The following is a 22,703-nucleotide window of genomic DNA, read 5'->3' as shown; positions in this document are numbered from 1 at the left end:
ATCAATGACCCCAGGAGATCCCTTGGGCATGGGGGTCGCTCCAGCAGGGCCCCCAGGTCCCAGACCCCCCCCATCAATGACCCCAGGAGATCCCTTGGGCATGGGGGTCGCTCCAGCAGGGCCCCCAGGTCCCAGACCCCCCCATCAATGACCCCAGGAGCACCCCTTGCACATGAGGGTTGCTCCAGCAGGGCCCCCAGGTCCCAGACTCCCCCCATCAGTGTCCCCAGGAGCATCCCCTGGGCATGAGAGTCACTCCAGCAGGACCCCCAGGGCCCAGACACCCCCCCCCCCCCCCCATCAGTGTCCCCAGGAGCATCCCCTGGGCACGGGGGTTGCTCCAGCAGGGCCCCCAGGTCCCAGACACCCCCCCCCTCCCCCATCAGTGACCCCAGGGCTGGGCGCAGGCTGTATCCCCTCCCCACCCCACCCTACCCTGGAGCTCCCACGCTGACACAGTGCTACACATCTCTGTTTATTAATAATATTAAATATACAAGTTGTTTTCTATTATTTTCTTTAAATAGACTTCTTTAAATGACTTTGTATAAAATATTTCAACATTTCATCGTAAAAAAAAAAAAAAAAAAAAAAAAAACAAAACACAAAAAAATGGAGGCAAAATAAATCCAACACAGCTTAAAGGCAAGTTTTCTCCCCCAGGAGCAGGGCCAGCACGGTGTCAGCATCTCCTTCACGGTGCAAATTGGTGCTGAGCCAGCTGCTTACACCAGCAGCAAGTTTGGCCCCAGCCTCCCTGCTGCAGTCAGGGCTTTCCTCCTGATTTACACCAATCCCTTGCACTGGAACCCCCTCCTTCTAGCAGTCATAAATACACACACACATATATATATATAAAAAAAAATTAATAGTAATGCTTTCTTTAAAAACAGTTTGGTTTGTCCATATTTTCTTCCATCATATAAAAATAATACTTCAAAACCCAAGAACAGCGCAGGCCACGCTTCGCATTCGGGGCCAGAGGGGTGCTGCGGTGGGGCAGGATGCAGCCCAAGCCTGGGGTATCTCTGGGGCTGGTGCATCCCAGACCAGGCTCTTCCCAAGGCCACGGAGCAGGGCTGAGCCGAAAAGCCCCCGGGTATCCGAGTGGGGCATCTCCATCCATTACACCCACGTCATTCCAGTCCTTCCCGGCCCCGTTTCCCTTCTCCAAAGCGCAGTCACCAAAGAATCCAGTCGCCGGCGAGGCCAGCTCGCAGCAATAACCCTGCAAGGGGGCAGGACAGGCCCCCCCGGAAAATCCTCCTGCGGGATCAAGGCTTTTATCCACTATATTAAAAAGAAAACCCTAACGGCATGACGGCGAGCCGAGGCCAGCTCGGGCACAGGACCGGAGCCAGATCTCCGGTGGCAGGAGGATGGGGACCAGGACGGTGCCAAGCGTCACCCCGAAGCCTGGCCCCGCGTGGGGACACAGGCACTGGTGGGCTTTAAATATTCACAGTGTGAGGGTTTAAGTTGCAAGTGGGGGCTGGGGTCGCGCAGCCCAGGGGAGGCCCGGTGGCTGACCACCACCCCCCAATCCCCCAGCATCCAGGATGCTCCAGCTGAAGGCAGGGCAGAGGGGGGGTGATGGGTGCTGCTCCAAACCCCACCATGCTGGGGTGGAGGAGAGCCAGGGATCTGGGGAGCTGGTCCCCTCAATCTTCAGCCAGCACCGGCCATCTTCGAGCAGGATCCATCATCCCACATCCAGCGCCAGCATCTCCATCATCCTGCTCAGCACCCCTGTGCCACACCAGCCCCGGCAAAGCCCTTCAGTATCGGTCCAACACCTTCCAGCCCTTCGCTTCCTGGTGCCTGGGGGTCCCACTCGGGGCGCATCCCCCCATCCTTTTGTCCCTGCCAGGGAGGTTTTTTTGCAGTCTCTGGCCACCGGCGCGGGGTGAGGGAGCGTCAGCATCATGGTGGGACCGCAGAGGGGCCAGCGTGTGCCCACCCTCCTTCACACAGCGAGGAGTGGCCGGATCCATCCCCCGAGCAGCTTCACATCCCGCCTCGGGCCTGGGGAAAGGAGGGGAATGATGAACGGGAGCAGAGGCTCTGCCAGGGAGGGCGGGGTGCGGGGAGAAATACATAAAAACCACAGGAAAAAATACTATATATATTAAGAAAGTGCTGGTAATGGATTAATGGGCTGCAAAACCGCATGCTGGCAGTGCTGGGGCGCAGACCTGTTCCTCTCCGGGTCTTCCCACCCCATCCACTCCCTGCCAGCAGCCAGATTTCCCTGCCTGTGGCCAAGGTCAGTGCCAGTGGGGACACTCCAGGGACTCAACACTGTCCCCACGGGCTTGGACCGGAGCCCTGTGAGGTCCCATCCAGCCCCTGCTCACCTCAGAGGTCCTGAGTCTCCAGCTCTGGACATCCCCTCGCTCCCTGCAGCGCCCTGTGGGGGAAAGTCAGGGGGGGTTAGGGCAGGGTAGGCCAGGGCGGGGGTCCCCACAGCCCCCCCCAGGCAGGATGGTACTGCACCCACCTCCTCTCCGGCTCCTCGGGGTCGCAGTCTCCATCTTCCAGTGGCCGTTCCAGGACCTGTGCAGAGGAAAGGGGAATGGGGGGGGTGAACCCTGGGGATGGGGAGGGGGCTGCAGCACAGCGGGGCAATTCCCCATGCAATGACGGGGGGAATCTCCCAAATAACATCCTCCCACCCCTCTCAGCACCACCACTTGTCCCCATGACCCCCCCCATCTCAAAATGATGGGGAAAGTGGGGCTCAGCCCCCACGCACCAGGACACAAGTGAGGAAACTGAGACAGGAGAGGATGCCGGCGCCTGGGGAGGGGCAGGGGCGAGCTTACCCTGGACCTACACTTGTAGAAGAGCAGCCCTCCCATGGCCAGCAAGACGGCCACCACGCTGGCCACCGTGATGTATATGAGGGGCTCCCGGCGGCCCTCCCTGATGGCCGGCTCCTTCCTGCGCTGCTCTGTGCTCGGAACAAAGCCAGAGTCAAAGCTGGGGCCAGCACCGCCGTCCTGGGGCTCCCGCAGCCGGCTCAGCCCCCAGCCTCGCACCCTCGCCCCGTCCCCGGGGCCACCCGGCACTTGGCCCCGTGGCTCTGGGGCCATCCTGGAGAAACGGAGCTGCATGACGGGCTCCGACGCCTCGGCGGGACGGATCCTGGCTCCATCGCCCACCGAGCCGGCGCTGGGGGATGCTGCCAGCATGGTGATCCTGAGCCCACCAGGATGATCCGGGAGGACGGAGGCTCCCTGCTGCTGGGCCGGATCCTGCGGCAGGTGGTCGGCCACCGTTTCGGTGCCCCCCTCCACCAGCTCTCCATCCCCACGCAGGATGGAGACATCCACCGCTGCCAGGCCAAGTGTCCCAGCTGGATCCAGGAGGGCTTCGGCGCTGTCGGCTGGAGCTGTCTGCTGCATCGCGGGGGACGGCACCGACGCCACATCACCTACCCCAGCACCCAGGACCTCCTCGGTCCCCGAACCGCTGTCCATGCTACTGGGGGGCTGTGACGGGGTGTCTAAGTCAGCGAGGGTGGCATGGAGGAGGCTGTAAGGGACCTGGGTGCTAGCGGGTGCCACCTCGCTGCCGGCATGGGTGGCAGCAGGGAGGGAGGGCTGGGTGGCAGAAGGGAGGGCAGGGGACAGGCAATTGCAGTCAGGATCTGTCCCCACACCTGAAAGAAGCAGAGAGAAGAGACGGCCGTGGGGTCACCAGCCTCCAAGAGGGGCACAGCCAGCAGATCCGAGGTCGGGGGCAGCATCCCTGGCCCTCCCCGCAGCCCCGGGGAAGCGGGTCGAACAGCCCCCCCAAAAAAACGGGGAGAGCCAAGGTGAGGCAGGGAACAGGCAGGGAGCAGGCAGGGACACAGGCGGCAGCACAGAGATGACAAGCAGTGGACAGGATGAAGCAAACCCGAATCAGCGGGTCCCCTGAGCCGATGGCAGTGGGTTATCCACGACTTGCAGGAGCCACGTTTAACGTCCCCCACGGCACAGGAACACGGCACGGCTCCAACACACGGATGACAGCAAGACATGTCCTCCACGGGCATGCAAACACACAGCACGGGCACTCGCAAAAGCACGGACGGCAACACCGGGCTCTTCCACCCCGGCAGGCAGGGCTCTCCCTGAAGGCTTGTTCGAGGGAAACTGAGGCACGGGGCAGTTGAAGTCACACAGCCAAGGTCATGCAGCACATCGGTGGCAGAGGGGTTTCAGCGCCTTGATTTCTCCGTGTTACGCTCAACCCAGGTGCTGGGGCTTTGAGATGAAGCCAAGCCTGATGCCTCCAGCCCAGCCGATGGAGATGCCTCCTTACTCCCCGCCAGCATCTCTTTCTGGCCTTGTTTCCAGCAGGATTCGGCCCAAACCCCACCTCCAAGGGGTGGCCAGCCCCCTTCTCCCCACCCTGGCTCTCCCCAGACACAGACACGGAGCTCGTCAACACACCGCCCAGGCCACCCTGCAGGGATGGCCACCAGCCGAGCGACAGAGACGGGGACCAACTCAGACACATGCTGTGCCCATGACGCCCACGTGTGCCCACGGACAGGGACACGCGGCTGCCAAGCTGCTCCATGCAGGTGAACCCAAGCCCCCCAGCCCAGCACACGTTTGCCGGGCAGAGGCAAAGCCTCAGCATCTCACCTGGTGAGAATCCAGCCTTCCTGGGTCCCAGGCAGGTCCTGCGGTAGACCTGGCTGCAATCCTTCTCGAAGGTCTCCTTGTTCTGCAGCAGCTGGTTAATGTCCTGGAAGAACTGCTTCACCAGCACCAGCATCTCATAGGGGGAGGTGGTGAACTCCTCGAAGCACATCTGCGAGAGCTGGAGGAAGAGCCAGGCTCAGCAGCAGCTCCACAACCACGCAGGGCACCGGTGCCACCACCACGGGGTACCACACTGCACCCAGGGCAGGGTCTGACCCCCCATGGCTCCTGGTGTCCGTGCCCACCCCAGCTCCGCTCCACTTCCAGGTCCTGCCCATGCACCCACCCCAGGATGCTCTGGACACCCCATTTCACCCAAGGATGAGGGCTCACACCCACAGCCCTGCAGATCTGGCACCCCACAAGGCAGGGGACACTGTACCTTTCTCTCCTCATCATCCTCCTCCCTGATGCAGGGGTCAACATTCTCGTCGATGCGGCTGTACATCCTGCGCACCATCTGCATCTTCTTGGCATTGGAGGAGTTTTCCTTGAACTCCGTTCGCTCCAGGATCTTGCCCAGCAGAGGAAAGGCGGCTTTCACGTAGCAGACGGAATTGTTCTGCAAGGACACAGACCCCCCACCCCAAAATTGAGATTGGTTACTTGCTGCTGCCTCTGCCCATCCTCCATCCCACTCTCTACCTGGGGGAAACGGAGGCATGGAGCCACAAAATGCCTTTCCCTGGTCCCACAGGCGGCCCAAGCCAGTGCTTGACAGTTGCCTGGCCAAGCAGGACAGGTCCCTCCTGGGCTGCCTCCCACAAAGGGGGACAGGAGAGGGGAGACTGGGGATGCAGGGACACCCCCCACCCCACACACCAGGCAGCCCTGGCCCCCTTCTGTCCCCCGGTGTCCAGCAAGGAGCCACTCACCAGCTGCATCTTATTGATGAACTTGAAGGAGACCCTGCCTGGGTGCTGCATTTGGGTGTCAGCCTGGAAGGACAGAGCAGGATGTGACCCCACGGCCATGGGCGCTCTGAGGGGCTGCAGCTGAGCAGCCCTGAGATGTGCCGTGCCCTGGGCACAAAGGGGTGCCTGAGCCCACCAAAATCCACAGGGCGGGGGGGGGGGGGGGGGGGGGGCGGGGTCTGCTGCCACCCATTCTTCATCCCACACCTTCCTCCTCCTCACAGACACTTCCCTAAGGTCAAACCTCCGGCAGGGGTGAGCCCCACTCCCATCAGGACAGCATGCCCCTCATACCAGGGATGGCTGCCTCCCCCTGCCTGCTCCCACCCCGCTTCCCTTCCTCCTTCTCCTCCTCTTCCTCCCAGCACCACACGGAGCCCAGCTAGATCCTCCCAGAGTCTCCCCTGCTCCGCCGAAGCCAGGCTGCAAAAGAGCATCCTGCCATGCGGGAGGTGGCTGTGACACAGAGGTCACAGATCCCTCAGCATCACACAGCGCCGGGGTCCTGCACGCAGCGCTGCTGGCCCCCCACACCACAAGTCTTTCCGCTGGGGGTGAAAACCCACCCCAAACAAGCCCCCCCACCTCCAGGATGGTATCCCAGGCTGGGAGGGCGAGGGCTGCCAGAATTGCCGGCCGGCAATTCTGGCAGCCCTCGCCCTCCCAGCCTGGGATGCCGGCCCGGAAACAATTGCTCCATTATCCTGCAGAGGCTGGAGCGAGGGTTGGCTTCTCCGCCAGCGGGAAGAGGAGAGGGCTGCAATCCCCGGCAGAAAAAACCACGGCTTCCATTCAAACCTGCTCCATCCCCTTTCTCCCCCCAACCACTGCACCCGCTTTTTAATCCCCAGGGCTTGCAAAGCAAAGGCTTCCCGGGGCTGCGGGGTGCTGGGTCAGCTGGAGCTGAGGAAGCAGAGCTTGCACACACGGATCTGTTATCTCCTACCACCACAACTCGGTGCTTGAAGAGGAAGAGGTAAACCAGCCCCAGCCCAGCGGTTAGGCGCTGTGAGCCGGAGAACTCGGTGCAAAGCAAACGAGGATTCGGAGGCGCAGCTATGGCTTCTCCGCCGCGCACCCCGTTTGCTGCAACAGCAGAATTTAATCTGCGCCAACCGTGCAAATAAATCCCTGCGTGCCCCCGATTCCCGTTTCTCCCCTGAACATCCGCGTGATTCCCCGTCCGGAGGTGAGCCAAGGGCCAGGGCGAGATACGGCTCCAGCAACCGGGATGGGGCCAGGAATTGCCTCCCTGTGGGGTGAGCAGGAGCACCCGGAGCTGCCCATGGATGAAGGCATCCCTCCTCGCCCCAGCCCGGCTGGCTCCAACTCTAGCCTGGCCGGCGGCCCCCCTCGCCTGCCACCCACCCACAGCCCCATTGCCAGCCCAGCTTCCAGGCAAGCAGCTGGGCTCAGGAATGCAGCTGGATTCCTCAGCTTAACCCCTGCGCAACCGCCCGGAAAACAGCGCAGGGCCCCTCCACGGCTTCCCCATCACCCCCGCGTCCACCCAGCCCCACTCGGGTCCCCTTCCTGGCCACGCTCCTGCCAGCTCCCGCTTCCCCTCTCCTTCCACTTCTCCCGCCGGCACTTTTCTGCAGCCATCCCTGCTAAGGGCATGACAGCACGTTGCCCCCACCCCAGTGCCCACTTGTCCCTTGTGTCCACGGATGCTCAGCTCCTGGGTACCATCACGATGCTGGCAGAGCAGAAAATAACTCGACTTGCCTATTTTCAGCCCTAAAATAAGGGCTGATTTGTGCCTGCCCAGCCCCGAGCGAGCCCCCCTCTCCCCCCAGCAGAGCCTGGCGGGGCACTCACCAGCTCCTCCAGCTCGGCCAGGTGCCTCTCGGTGATGATCTGCTGGCAGTAGCTGTTCTGCTCCGTCTCATGGATGCTGCAGACCAGGAGGAGGAGGAGGGACGACAGCACGGTGCAGCGGAGCAGGCACGCCTGAGCATGGCAGAGGGAAGGCTTGAAGCAGGGGTAATCCCCCCCAGCCCCCTAAACCCCCCACCCTTCCCCCCCACCCCCAGTGGCCACCGTTGTGGTGGCCAAGGCTTGACCACAATCCAGGGGATAATCCCACCGTGGTCCACCAACCCCGTGCCCATCCCCATCCTGCTATTTTTAGTAGCACCAACTCAGCCGGGAATTTCCCAGTGGTGCAGGGGCTGTGTGGCCAGGGCCTGGCTGGCATAAGCCCAGACATGGCTAGCAGCCACCTCCACATTCCCCATTAGCCCTCATCCCCTCTCCCGTACCATTTCTCAGTCTCTCCTGCAAATCTTCTCCTCCACTCCGGCTCCGGGGAGCCGTCTGACACACTGACCCACCCATCCCCAAAAATCCACTTCCCACCCTCTGGACCCCCCCCAGCCTCCAGTGCCTGCACCCGCCGGGCTCTTTCCATGCAGTGGCTCTGGCGTGGCCCCAAATTCCCCTCCCAATCCCCCTGCAAAGAAGCGGGGAGGCCCCGAACCGCGGCGGGACCCCGACAGGCAACAGGGCTTGTCCCGGGGCCAAGACCCCAGAGGCGGGGATGGAGCAGACCCCCGGGGTTGGTGCTTGTGCCCCCCACCCCGCGATGCACCGGCACCGAGAGGGTGCCGGGGGTGATGGAGGGGCGGACAGGGGGGAATTTCCCTTGGAGCTGGTCCAGCAATCCTCCCCTCTTGTGAAACTGCGAGATGCCGCCCGGGCCACCGCCGAGCACGGCCACGGCTGGCTGGAGCCTCACCCCGCGGGTCCGGGAACCGGGACGGGGCTGGAGCGGGGTACCGGGACGGGACTGGAGCCGTAGCCCCCCCGCGCCGGGCCCGGGAACTGAGATGGGGCTGGAGCAGGGAACGAGGACGGGGCTTCACCCCGCGGGCCCGGGAACCGGGCCGGGGCTGGGGCCTCACCCCGCGGGTCCCGCAGGCGGGCCGGGGCTGGAGCATCACCCCGCCGGGAAGCCGGGACCCCCAGGCTCCTGCCACGTCTCCCTGCGCGATCGAGGAGGGGGGACGAGGAGAAGCGGGCCTGGCGGAGCGGCGGGGGCTGCTCCCCCCGGGGACCCCGCACAGGTGGCAGCGGGCGCCGTGCGGCGGAGGGGGGCACGGGAGGGGCCGCCGTACCTTGGCTCCGAGGCGGGGCATGGGGGCTGCCGTGGGGCCGGGGCGGCGGCGGGGCCGGGCGGTGCGGGCGAGGCGGCGGCGGGGCCGAGCGGGGCCGGGCTGAGCCGCCGCCGCCGCCGCGCTCCCCTTTATAGCGCCGCGGCAGCATGTGGTTTATGAGAAAGGGCTGGCGGGCGGCCAGCGCTCGCGGCTCGGCTCGGCTCGGCTCGGCTCGGCTCGGCTCGGCTCGGCCCGGCCCCGCTCGGCTCGGCCCCGCCACAGCCCGGCTCGGCTCGGGACACTCGCAGAGCCGGGGGCTGTGTGCGCGACCCCCAGCCCCTGCACCGCCACATGCACGCACACATGTGTGCACACGCACATGCATGAGCGCTCCTGGGCACACGCACATGCATGCATACACACACATATGTGCACATGCCAGTCACGGGCACCCTCCCGTGTGTGTGTGCACACCCCTTGGGACAGGTACGTATGTACACACACATGCATGCACACCCCTTGGGACACGTACATATGCACACACACATGCACACACGCCCCTTGGGACACGTACATATGCACACATGCATGAAAACCCCTTGGGACACATACATATGCACACACACATGCATGCACACCCCTTGGGACACATACATATGCACACACACATGCACGCACGCCCCTTGGGACACGTACATACGCACACATGCATGAACACCCCTTGGGACACATACATATGCACACCCCTTGGGACAGGTGCGCACACACACATGCGTGTGCACCCCTGGGCACACACATATGCATGCATACACACACATACATGTACACACTAGGGACAGACACACACACACCCCCCGTATGTGCATGCACATCCCCTGGAACACATACATATGCACACATGCATGCACATCGCTGGGGTGTATATACACACACACACTACTGCATGGACAGCACGGGGGCTTGCACATGTGTATGTGTATGGTCACCCCTGGGCATTTGTACCCATGTGCACACAGAGCACATGCACACACATACACACAGCCCTGGGGCTTGTAGGCATGCGTACGTGCACGCTTACCCCTGAGCACATGCAGGCATACACACACATGTACATGCACGCACAGCCCCCATGCCTGCATGCACAGGCATGCATGCACACCCACACACGTGCACACACACACCCCACCCACGTAACCACTGCACACAAACACGCACCCAAAGTGCACATATGCATTAACTCCTACGTGCACACACACTTGCACACACACCTGTGTAACTGCACAGCTGTGCATGCACCCACACGCACGTACATTCCACACGCTCAGGGTTACATGTTTCTATTGGCGCACAACCCCCCCCTTACACGCACAGGGGTACACACACAATCCTACACGCAGCACGTGCACACACATCCATGCGTACACCACTGTGCACCCCGGTGCGCTGGCTGACGCGCAGCCCCCACTGCAATGCTGTGCCTTGCTCCCGGTCCACGCCGTAAGTTTTCCTGCAGAAAATCCTGCGTGGAACAGATTGGCGATCTTCCCAAGGGGGCGCATGCCCCACTGCCCCCCCCCCCCCCCCTCCCAGCCCCGCTGCCTGCACCCCACCGCCGCCAAAATGCCCTTGGGAGATGCTTCTGCCTTGCACAGGGTCACAGGTGACGCGGGACCGGGGTGCCCTTGCCATGCCGGGATGCAGGGTGCAGGAGTGCACTGGGTGCTGGGGGGAGTGGCGGGGGCGAATTTGGGGTGTTGGCGTGTGTGAGCAGGGCAGGAATGGAGGTGTTGGGACAAGGCGGTGCTGAGGGGTGCCAGGGTGCTCCTGCCAGGGTTGGGTCCAGCTCCCACGGCTGCATTTCCTATCACTGGTGCCAGGCAGCCACAGAGCTGTGAGTGGATCCATGTGCGTGGCCGGGCATGGATGGATCCCTGTGTGCAGGGATGGATCCATTCACATGGGCGTGCATGGACAGAACCATGTGCATGGCTGGATGCACATCTGCACGGCTGTCTCCTTGCGCACACAAGCAGGGCCATTTGCATGCACAGGTCTGTGTGCATACATCTGTACGGATGCAATCACGTGTGCGTGGACGGATCTGCATGCACAAGCGGATCCTCCTGCACAGTTTTGCAGGAAGGGTTCCATGAGCGCACGGATGGAGCCACGTGCAAAGAAATGCACCAACAGACCCACTTGGGGACAGACCTGGGGACAGCAAATCCACCGGTGCGGAGGTGCTGGGCATGCAGAAAGCCTCCTCCTCTGCTTGGGGGAGTTTGCTGCCAGTAATATATGGGAATATATGGAAATAATTAGTTGCCACGACGTGAACTGTTGCCATGCAAAGCATTGGTCACCCTGACAGGGAAGCAAAAAGCAAAATACTCTGCAAATACAACTGGATGCAAGCAGCGGCCCCGGGGTTCTGGCTGTGACATGGGTACGGTGACAACGGGGCCACGCGTCGGTGACAGCCACCACATCCGAGCTTCGAGGAAGCAGAAAGCAAAATACTCCGCAGACACAACTGGATGCAAGTAACGGCCCCGGGGTTCTGGCTCTGACACGGGTACGGTGACAACGGGGCCGCATGTCAGTGGCAGCCACCACATCCGAGCTTCGAGGAAGCAGCGGTATCTGCTCCCCGGCGCCAGGAACGCCACGGGTTTCGGAAGCTCTGAGGGTTTTTCTTGGAGCTGAGAGAACCCCAAGCAGGCGGACGGCTGGGATCGGGGACCCGGTGGAGGAACGGTGGGAATCTGGGGTTGGGGAAGAGCCAGGAGCCATCCGGAGGTGGGGACAGCCCCAAAACAGCGTCCAGTCTGCACTGGTACATGGGTGCCACGTGCCCTTATCACCCATGGGTGGCTGTTAGCAACTGCACACAGATAAACATCAACACTGAGGATGACGGGGATGGGGGGAGGAAGGAAGCTGGGGTTAAAAGTGAGCCATGCTCACAAAATATCCCCCTTTCTCCCCGCAAGAGCCAAGAGATTATCTTCATTTTCCGTGATGAGCCTCAGCAGCACCCAGCAGTGGGAGGATGCCGGTGGGCACCCAAGGGACGCAGGCGCGTGATGCCAGCCCCAGGGGGTGACTCACGGGGACCCCGTGCCAGCGCGTGAGGCCCTTCTACGCTGGCTGAGGACCACGCTGCTGCTTATCTCCCGCACACTCATGCCCTCCTCCTTTGAAGTGACCGGAAAAGTGTCACATCGCCAAGTCATGGGACAAATGAGCGCGGGCAGGGGGACAGAGAGACAGTGGGACAGCATCGCGCTTGCGTTAATAATTCACCCCCTGCATGACGGAGGGTGAGAGCAGCGGCCGCCTCTTGTTTTTTGGCAGGGAAGTGGCTTTTGCCCCTCCTCCCCTTCCAAACCTGCCGAAATCCCTGAGTCACGGGGCAGAAATTGAGACGATATTGAGTGGCGGCTCGATGACAAGTGACAGTGGTGGCAGCACCCCCGTGTCTGCACCAAAGCTGGCAAAATTTGGGGAAGCAAAATTTGGGGGTGGGGTGGAAGACCTGGCTGTCCATCTCCCAGTTGCAAATGGGGACCAGTGGCACTGTCACCGCTCTGGTGCTGCCAGGGGGCTGCTGTCCCCTTCTCCGCAGCCACCTCCAAGGCTGTCACTAGCGGGGGGAAGGCAGGATGAGGCCGTGGTGGCTCCTGGGTGTCCCAGGGAGCTCCCCATGTCTGCTAGCCCCCAGCGCAGGGGTCTGCAGGGATGCAGGAGGGGGGAAGCAGGATGCTGTGGCTCCAAAGGGTCCTCTCAGGCACATGTACCAGCCACATCGCTGCCAGGTCTGGGGTTAAAGCATCCCCAGACCCCCACCCTCCTTCTCAGGGACCTGGGACAGCTTCAGCTTCAGCGATTCCCCCTCTTCCTCCCAGCCCCGATGGGAGCAGAAGCAAGTACCAACCCAATGCCTCATTTCAGGAGGCTCCTTCAGGCCAACAGGCACCGAAGCTGGGGCAAAACCTGCAGCACCTCCAAAGCCCCCCGAGCCGTGTTGGGGGGACCAGCCTTGGGCTGCAAACAGCCGCTGCAGAGAAAGTTATTTCCAGCAAGAAAGTGCTGCGAGCTCTTAATCAGTTCCTTCCCCGATGATTCACCGCAGGGCCAGGACGCTCTCCCCGCAGCCGGTGGACGCGTCTCCCCGGGTGCCGCGGCAGAGCCAGGACCGCAGGGCCCCCCCCCGGCACAATCCGGGCTGGAGCGGTGTGTGCCCAGCCTGGAAATCCCCGTGGGAAGGTCCCGAACCGGTTCCTTGACGAGCAGAGGAATGTGGGTGGCAGGCGCTCCCCCCAGCCAGATGCCAGCGGTGGGGACTCAGGATGTCACGAGCAGGCGGCAGGATGAGGCTGGAGCCTTCGTCCCGCAGCGAGACCCCCACTTCTCCCCCTCCATCCTTCCCATGCCTCCTGCTCCTGATGGGGACCCTCTACTCTGCTTGGAGCCTTCATCCTACAGCGAGACCCCCACTTCTCCCCCTCCATCCTTCCCATGCCTCCTGCTCCTGATGGGGACCCTCTATCCTGCTCTGGACCCTCCCATCCATCCCCAAACACCCCTGTGCTGGGGGTCCCTTGGCAGCAGCCCCTTCCCCATGGGGTGGGCACCCATGGGAAGGGAGTGCTGGCCGGCTCTGGGTGCAGGGGACTCGGTGGCTGTCAGCTGGCCAGGCTGGGAGTGAGGGAACCACAGGGTCAGGCTGTGTCCAGCGCCCACAAAGTCCCTTTTTAGAGTTATGATAACCCGGGGTCCGGCTGTCCTTCACCGCAGAGGATCTCGGGGGACCTCTTGGTGCGTGCTGGGGGGTCCCTGGGCAGGAAGGAAACTCAGCCCCTTGGCTTGAGGAGGGGTTGCCCATGCCAGGTGGGGGGGGACAGGGGACAGAGGATGGGTTATGGCCCCACATGGGTCACCAGCGTGTCCCCAGCCCGCATGGCCAGGGCTGAGTCATGCCAGGCTCCAGCTCCACTCCTCCCTCACCAAGGAATGCAGCAGGAGCTGGAGCCAAAAACCTTCCGGGGCAGCTGCCCGCCAGCACCCACCAGGGCCGGGGGGGACAAGGGGGGGCAGGAGGTGCCACCAGCAGCCCCTTGGCTGCAGCGGTTTCAGCGTGGCAGCAGGAGGCTGCCCACCCTGCGGCATCTCCATGAGCCCGTGCTCTAACGGGCTGCACCCATGGGTGCCATGGGGTCCTCAGCACCCCCAGTATACCCTGAACCAGGGTGCTGTTGGGGGGTCACAAGCCCCCGGCATGCCCTGTCCCCTGCTCAGCCCCACACAGGGACCACGCACCAGCTCAGCATCACCCAGTGTTCATGGCACGGTGCCACATGGCTGCAACCCTGGCACACTCTGGCTCAGCCAGGCTGGAGCCAAGCGGGTGCCGACCCGTGGGGGGGTCTGGGGGCCACGCTGGGAGCAGCTGGGTGCAGGTGGGGGTGGGTGGCCAAGTGGCAGTGGGGGGGAGCATGGCTCTGTGCCAGGATCAGGGGCAGGATGGGCAAAGGGCTTGGGAGTGCTGCTGGGAAGCCTGGCCTTGGCACCGTGGCGGTGGGGGGACTGGCGGCACCCATCCTGGGAGGGCTGGGGTGTCCCTGGCTGTCACCAGGGCCAGTCATGAGCTCCTGCCAAGCTCTCGCCGGGATGCCGCAGCCCACGGGCTGTGTGATGGATGGAGCCAGCATCATCCCTGACCTCGGCACGTATCCAGGTGGCTGACCCCTCCATTGCCCCCAGACCGGACATCCGCACCCCACATATGTCCAGCCCCAGGCTACGCGGTGGCACCCCTGTGCCACCCACAGACAGGGGGCTGGGGGACAGTTCTGAGCCACCGACCCCTGGGCAAAGGAGATGCTGCTGGGGCATCACGGGGAGGGTCCAGAGCCACCCCGCATGGGAACAGAGGAGCCGTTTGTCCTCCCCGCCGGGGCTGGTTGTTTATCTGCAGCCAGAGCTGTTTACATCAGCGACTGGCCCTGATCTCCACCATGGACGCACACGCTGGGGCCTTGTCCCCGGCTGCACCCCCGGGTCCCCAGGTGCCGCTGGGGGAGGAGGGGGAGAGCCCTGAGTCACGGCCTCATCCTGCTCCACACCCAGCAGCCGTCCTGCCACGCTGCCGGCAGCAGCTCTCCCCCACGCAGGATCCATCCCTGGGAGCTGCCGAGCTCCTTTCCCTGCTTGCACCCATCCTTGAAAGCAGGGGGGACCCCCAGCCCAAAGGGACATCCCTGCCAGCCAAAGTGGCACCCTAAGGAACAGGGATCGGTCCCTGGGCTCTGCAGGGCTCATCACCCATCATCTTCCTCACTGTGGATGGAGGGGGAGGGGGAGCGAGCCAAGTGCCTATGGGGCCAGCCGGATGGACAGAGGGCTGACAGACCATCACCCACCCACCAGACCCCCTGCACCATGTAACCCCCCATCATTTCACTGCCTGACACCAGCCCCGACCCCCGAGGGGCGGCTGAGGTAACTGGTCCCCAAGCAGGACTGATGCCCCAGGAGACCCCCATGCCCAGGGGGACACACGAAGGGCCCCGCTTGCCGGGGAAGGAGCCTTCGCCTCCCGAAAGGAAGCGGCTCCTGCCAGGAATTCGAGGCATTACTCAGATCAGCTGCTGGGCTGCCCAGAGCCTGGTTTTCATTAGCAGCAGAGGTTTTAGCATCATGAAGCTGCCTCCTGCCCATGGCTCCGGGATGGCCCCCGCGAGCCCCAGCCCTACCTGGGGGGCCGGTGGCAGGTGGAGGGAAGGCAGTGATGGTTCAGCCCTGATGAACCTTGGCCATCAGAGCTCCCCACGGCTCCATGCCTGGATCCGGCCCTTTTCCATCACAGACATGCCTTTCAGGCGGCTGTTCAGAGGGATCACGATGCTGCGGCACATACGTGCTGCAAGCCCGGCCGTGCTGGCAGCCTGGTGCCCTTGGGGGGGTGGGAAAGTGGTTCATTTTGGGTTGAAAACAGGATACACAGACCCGCTGCAACTGCTGGTGGGGGTAAAGGTGGCGATCGGGGCGGGGGGAGAGTTTGGGGGTGTTGAAAAAAGCTCTCCAGCCTCACACTTACTCCAGCCAAACTCTGCACTTGGGAATGGTCTGGAATTCACTCGGGTTTATTAAAAGCATCTTTGGGGCTCTGGGAAAGCAAATCAGTGCGATACACTGAATCCGACCCCCGACTTCCAGGCAGCCCAGGGCCGGCATGACCAGAGGGGACACGAGAGGACCGAGCGCAGCCCGCATCATGCCGGCATCTCTTGGTGAAAAGCCACTGGCTGGCGAGCGCAGCCCGCTCCTGCTGCTCCCACGCTCCCCAGCTAATGTCGATGCTAAATCCAGCCTTTCCCATCTCCCTCACAGCTGGACAAGGCACTCCTGCCTCCATCCCAGTGGCCTCAGCTTCCTTCCCTGGGGATATTTCCCATTCTGACACCCTCACTCTTTTCCCCATTCTCTCCTCCCCACCCATTGCAACCTCCATCCAAGAGCAAAGCCGAGCAGACCCCAGCAATGGGCCAGCAGTTTGCATGTGGCTGGAGACTCCAATTTTGAGGTATTTGCTGCTTTTTCCAAGAAAACAAATGGTCCTTGCAGCAGGTGAACTGTTTTCCTGCTCAGCCAGTGAGCAAATGCCCCATCCCACTCCAGAGAGCATCAGTTGTGCTGCAGATGCAGGGGGGTTGAGCAGAGCTGGGAAGTGGGGTGCTCATGCAGGCATGCAGCAAAGCGGGTCAAAATTAGGGTCCCACAGCAATTTTGAGGGGGACTGTGGCTCATGCTTAGAGGAGGAGATGCTGCAAGATAGCCCAGAGGGCCCTCCTCCTGGCCGATAGCACTGCGTGTGCCCGGCTGCCGGGTCATGCACCTACGCCAAGAGCATTGTATCATCCCCGGGACAGCACAAACAACCTTCAGCCACCACCAGAAAAACAGAGGCTGATGCATTTTGGCATGCACTGCTGCGCCTCCACCCATGCTCCCGCCCGGCAGCCCTCCGGCCCACGGGACTGCCGGCAAAAACGGCCCCTCAGCCCCTTCAAAACCCCGTGGAGCAACACACTGTCACAATGGGGTGGAAGGAAACGGTACCCAGCGAGGCTGAAGAGCACAAAACCACGACAGGGAACCTGTGAGGGCGCTTGCAGCCCCAGAGAGCAGGTGATGCTCAGGGGGTCCCTCACCTGGACCCTGAGTTTGGATCATCTTCCACATCCTTGCATGGGGAAGATGCAGGATAGTGACCAGGATGCTGAGTGCCTCTGAGCCCTGGAGGGAGTCAGCAGCCCCCAGCATGATTCCTCCCACCCCAAGCAGTGGGATGGACCAAGGATCCCCAAGGATCTTGGAAAAGCTCAAATTTAGGGGCTGAGATGAGCCAGGCAAAATCCCAGCTCAACGAGGGACCTGGGGGGCAGCCAGGGCTGATCCATCCCCAAACCCATTCCCAGCCGTGGGGAAGGGGCTCCACGCTGCTCCCCCTGCCCAGCGACGCCATGGGGCCAGCCTGCCGCCGCCAGCCCTGCCTCAGCTCTCGTAATCCAGTATAATCCAGCGGAATTTCATCCCGCAACCACTGCTGTCGCATCTGGAGGCTGGTGTGGTCTGCTCTTAGCCGTGCTTCATTTCCAAGCAACCACAAGAGTTTTCCATCCCCTTTTGATTAGCGTGTGGTTCCCGCCCCAGAGCCCTCCGCCAGTTTGCCCCAAGCGAGGCCAGCAGCCCCCAGCTCAGCTGGGGACTTGGGCCACGATGTCCCCAGGGACCCCCAAGCAGCTGTTAGAATTCACCATGACCCTCTGGTATGGCTGTGCCACCGGCTGGGGACAGAGCGCAGCTCTGCCAGGGAAGGTGGTGGCACGGTGATGGGGACACAACTCCTGCCCACAAACCATCCCGCTTCCCCGAAATCCACCCCCAGGTGGGAACTGGCAGCTGATCAAACGGGAGCTGCCCCACATCGTCCCAAGCCAAGGGCTGCACGGCCACGCCGGAGGCTGCACCAGGGCTCTGCTCAGCCCGATGCCAGTACCACCGCCCCATTGCCCAGTGACTGTCCCCAAGGGTGGGGGAGCCCCTGGGTACCCCCATCACCCCTCCTGTGGGGTACCCAACTGCAAAGGGGACACACTGCCACCCTGCCCGTGCTCCCCGCGGGGTGGGATAAACCCCTCCAGGCGCTACTGGCTGCCAGGTCCCAGCCACCCAACAGGTTCCTTCTGCTGTCCCTGTGTTCCCAAGCCCTCCGCAGACCCCAGTTTCTGCTGTCCCTGTGTTCCCAAGCCCTCTGCAGACCCCAGACCCATTTAGGGTGCTGCAGCAGCAGCAGCTCGGCCACATCTGGGGCTGATTTTCCATGCAAAGCCACATTCGCCTCTGGGACACAAGAAGCCACTCCGGGAAACCCAGCAGGAGCGAAGGAAACAGCCCGAGGGCTGGCTCAGGATGTGGTCGCTTGACCAGGAGGAAAGTGGAGCTGGAGGGGCAGTGGGGGAGCACTGCTGGGTGGGGGCAGGGGCAGCAGAAACCTCTCCCCACCATTCACCCAGACCCCGCCAAGAACAGTCTCGCCGTGGCCCTGGGGATGCGATTACGCCGAGATGGAAGCATGTCCTGCCGCGAGCCCAGGCACTCCATGACCTCACCACCACGTGCCTCCGATGAGGAAGGAAAAGAGGAAACTTTTTTTTTTTTTTTTTTTTTTAAGAATAACCTTTGCCCGAGCTTTTCCTGGGGGAGAGAGTGTGACCCACGGCCAGCATCACTCACCCTTTCCACGACAGCGAGCATCACCCTGGGGTGACGGCAAACCCTCCCAGCCCCCGCGCTGCTCCAGCTCCGCTCCCACATCCCCAAGCCATGGGGATGGGCATGGGAACATTGCTCCCAGCCGTGCTGGAGCTGCAACCCACCTCCCCAAACCCACCTCTGCCTCATCCCAGGGGTACAGCCACCCCTCGGGGCCACCCCAAGCACTGAATGGGCTCATCGCCCTGCACCTATGGGTGCTGCACCCATTGCACATGCCCGACGCATGCAGAGGCAAGCTCGAGCGGCTTTGCAAAGCAGCAGCCAACGTTGGGAAACACGGCCGGGGGAAGTTGTGCCCGGCCTCATAAACACATCGAAACCGTTTGTGGTTTCCACATGGGTTGCATCCTCCACCTCCCACCCCTGTGGTCACATCCCCCAGGACTCGGTTTGTGGAGGGCAGAGCCATCGGCTGAACCCCCAGTCCCACCCCAGGGCTGCTGTGGCAGCCACCGGCAGATGCAGGAAGGGAAATGCCAGTTAAAAAAAAAAAAAAAAAAAAAAAAAAAGGAAAATATTAATTCCTCCTGGTGAAAGCAGTGCAGCACTGGGATGAAGCCCACCTCCATCCCCAGGGATGCCAGAATTACACCTGGCTACAGCAGGGACCCCTTGGTTACCCCAAGCCACTCAAAACGCTGTGGAAAAGCGGGACATGAGCTGGGATCAGCTCCCTGGGAAAAGCCCAAACCACTCGGAGCTGCTAATTCCTCCTGCCCAGCACCAGGTTTCTTGGCTGGGAGGTCCCGGAGCGGTTTGGCTTCACTTCAGCCCTTCCCCAAGCAGATGAGGCTTGATATCACTGCCAGGTACCTGACCCCAAAAGCAGCATCTTTGCTTTGAGGAAGGAAAAAGAGCCAAACCCCAGGGAAGCAGCTGGAGCCACAGCTGCCTTGTGCCCCCCAGCATGGAAAACCAGAACTGGAGCCACTCATGGGATGAAGTCCCCTTTTTGGGGGGAAGATTTACAGGAGGGGAGCTGAGTAACATGAGGGGCGCTTCCCCACAGCCTAGCCCCTGCCCTGGGGGTCTCAATTTACCCAAGCCCCCCAGGCTGAGCATCATACAGTGCAGATGGAGCCTGAGCATCAACCCCCTCCTGAAACACCCCAAAAGCCACCACAGCACCAGCCGCATGGTGACAGTGGGTGAACCCAGTGACTTCAAGGGAGGCAGCACATGTCCTATCCCCCCCCCCCCCCCGCCCCCTCAGTGCCACCACACTGCCCTCATCCTTGTCCTCAAACCCACCCCCAGACCCCAGTCTGGACTAACACGGCCTCTGCCCTGTGCGGTACCCACAGCCACCCCAAAGCTGAGCATCCCCCCGTTTCAGGGCAGGAGACAGCAGCAGCACGATCACCTCCAGGCTGCAGATTTAAGTAGTAAATCTTAACCCCTACCCATGATGGTGCAAATGAGCTGCTGGCTCCTCTTGGTACAGCACCTGGCACAAGGAGCGAGCAGGACCCAAGCTGCTATTGCAATTGGGAAAAAGATAGATAAGGATTGGAATTGGGATGTGCCCAAGAACCTGCCTCCATCCCTCCAAAGTCTTTCTGCTGAGGCAGGGAGGCAAATTTATCCTTCCCGGTATCAGGACCAACGCTTGGCAGCTGGTTTCTATCAGCTCCCAGGGCTCACCTGGCACAGGGCAGCTGAGCAGGTTGCAGCCAAGCATCAGCTAAGCCGTTTTTTCCCCTTGGAAAGGGAAAAGTGGCTCCAGGTTTGCTGCAGGGCTGAGCAGGGGGATGGATTTCCTGGGGCGAAGCAGAGGAGGGGGATGAACTCAGCCTCCCCAGCTTCCACCGCCTTCCTGTGGGCTGTGCACACTGCAGGACCACCGCTGTCAGGGGGCAAGATCCATCCCCTGGAGGGGCTGGGGGGGGGACGGCTGGATTTGGGGGTGTCCAGGCGGATGCTTCGTCTGCTGGAGTCACAGTTCACCCACACACACGCCCAGGACGCTGCTTTTGGGCTGTTTTCCCCCTGATCTTCACACATTCCAGCCAGGCTCGGCTGCTGAGTCACGCTTGGCTGGCAGAAGGACAAGGGACCTGCCAGGGGACGAGGGACCTTCCCACCACCTGCCCCCAGCTCACGAGGAGAGGCTCAGCAAAACCACTCCAGGGAGGGAAGGCACTGGGCACCCTCACCTCCATGGCACCCTTAGTAACGGGGCACCCCATATTAATGGGGGACCCTCACCTCTGGGGCGCCCTTGTCTCCAGGGCACCCTTATTAATGGGGGACCCTCACCTCCATGGCACCCTTAGTAACGGGGCACCCCATATTAATAGGGTACCAGTATATCTGGGACACCCTCGTTGATGGGGCACCCGCATCTCTGCGGCACCCTTATTAATGGGGCAGCCACATTAATGGGGGACCCTCACATCTGGGGTGCCCTTGTCTCCAAGGCACCCTTATTAATGGGGCACCCTCATCTCTCGGGCACCATTGTTAGTGGGGCACTCACATTAACAGGGCACCATCGCCTCTGGGGCACCCTCACCTCAAGGGCACCCTCATTTCAGGGGCAGCAGCACCTCTGGGGCACCCTTATTAACTGGTCGCCATTATTAACAGGGCAACCTCATCTCTTGGGCACCAGTATTAATTGGGCACCCTCATTATGTGACACCCACCCCTTCCAGAGCATCGTCCCCGCTCCCACCCATGCCCTGTTTCAGCAGCCCTGTGGGTGCTGCATCCCAGTGGAGCATCCCATGGGTGCTGGGGCTGGGTACCCCCGCGGGGTGCAGGGGCTGGGGAGCACCCACCACCTCTCCGCCCCCCCAGCCTGTGAGCAGCTCTGGGTCTGGCTCTGCGCTTGCCGAGCCAGAAACCAGCTGTGGTTTGGAAAAAAAGAGGAAAAATTGAGTTTTCCTCCTCCGTAGGAATGAGACCGGGGGAAGGAGAAGTGGCTCTGGGTCCCGGGCGGCTCCGGGGAGCTGCTGCCTGACTTTCCTCCCGGAGTATTTGGGGGAGGATTTTATTTAGCTGATACAAATGATATTTGGGGCACTTTTTATTCCGGTTTCCTCCCGGCAACAGACCGAGATGAGTCAGAAATCCAAAATAAAGAAAAATAAATTTAAAAATAAAGGGAAGCAAAGGCGAAACTCCCACCCCTCTTGTAAATAATCACGGTTCAGCTTGTGCCGGCGCTGCTGGATGGAGCTGGGGAGGCTGGAGCCAGCCCAGGCACCCCGAGTGCTGGGCGGTGTCCTGGGCCACATCCTGCAGGATTTTGGGGTGCTGGCATCACCGGCTCAAGGCCAGGTTATGTTGGGATGAGTTCCCCACTCCGTGCCTCTGCAGCTGGTGCGTTGGGCATCGGGAATTGCTCCTCAGACAGATAAACCCCGCACCGGCCTTCAGCACCGAGCAGGATTTTGGCAGGGTGATGGGCTTACTCAGGCTGGAAGGGAGCCAGCCCTTCCCGGGAGCAGGGAGGGGATTGAACCCCTCCGGCCACCTCCACCTCGCCTGCGCTGCTGGCCGGGGGGACTTGGGCCCATGCCAGCATCCCCCTCCCCGCCCCCACCCCGGCATGATGCAACCAGCTGCTTTGCCGTGCCCTGGAAATTTGGGGCCGGGCGGGTGGTCCACACAGGCATTTGGAAATAGCCAGCATGGTTTGGCCAGACACACCGCCCGGCGCTGCCGCGGTGCTCCTCGTCCTCGCCATGGCCACAAACCCCGCCGGCCCTCCCAGGGCTTTTGCCAAATGTGACCCCAAAGCAGCAGCGGGGCCGGGGTGGCTGAGGACCCCCCCACACACACGATGCCTCCTGCGTGGCTGGTTCTCATGCCAGCATCTGGGTAGCGCCTCTTGCCAGCTCTTAATTAACCAACGTTATCAAAACGCCATCCGGTGTGAGTGGTGCTGGCCCCGTGGGGTGCGCAGCACCATCCAGCAACGCTGTTTACAGCCGAAAAAACCCCGCAACGGCCTTCGCTGGGTTTTGGCAGGAGCGTGGGGCTTACTCAGGCTGGAAAAGAGCCGGCTCTTCCCGGGAGCAGAGCTTTAACCCCCCTGGCGAGCTTCCCGAGGCCCTTTTTTCTTGGTGCGGGGTCACCCGTGGGTGCCGGTGGGTGCGGAGCCCCGTGCTGTGCATCCCAGGAGGCCCCCCAGCAGCTGC

General features: G+C 62.0%; 1 protein-coding gene across 4 annotated transcripts; it reads right to left on the bottom strand.

Moving 5' to 3' along the window:
- Nucleotides 1-462: 462 nt before the first annotated feature.
- Nucleotides 463-22,600, bottom strand: CSF1 (colony stimulating factor 1). 4 transcript variants are annotated; one of them, XM_080367357.1, is made up of 9 exons: nucleotides 8,734-8,863; nucleotides 7,436-7,567; nucleotides 5,576-5,638; nucleotides 5,083-5,262; nucleotides 4,641-4,818; nucleotides 2,826-3,664; nucleotides 2,501-2,556; nucleotides 2,358-2,410; nucleotides 463-2,025 (listed from the first exon to the last, which is right to left on the bottom strand). In XM_080367357.1, the coding sequence occupies exons 1-8, from the start codon at nucleotides 8,752-8,754 to the stop codon at nucleotides 2,359-2,361; spliced, it is 1,521 nt and encodes a 506-aa protein (XP_080223483.1). In that variant the 5' UTR covers nucleotides 8,755-8,863; the 3' UTR covers nucleotides 463-2,025; nucleotide 2,358. The 4 variants fall into 4 exon arrangements, with proteins under 4 accessions (XP_080223483.1, XP_080223485.1, XP_080223486.1 ...); XM_080367359.1 differs by having other exon boundaries at nucleotides 2,826-2,953; XM_080367360.1 differs by lacking the exons at nucleotides 463-2,025; nucleotides 2,358-2,410; nucleotides 2,501-2,556; nucleotides 2,826-3,664 and adding an exon at nucleotides 3,890-4,253.
- Between the last annotated feature and the right edge of the window lie 103 nt (nucleotides 22,601-22,703).

This window comes from Falco punctatus (genome assembly GCF_963210335.1).
Source record: "Falco punctatus genome assembly, chromosome: 17".
Lineage (NCBI taxonomy): Eukaryota > Metazoa > Chordata > Aves > Falconiformes > Falconidae > Falco > Falco punctatus.
Note: the sequence above shows the minus strand (reverse complement) of the source record. Positions and strands in the feature narration are given on the sequence as shown.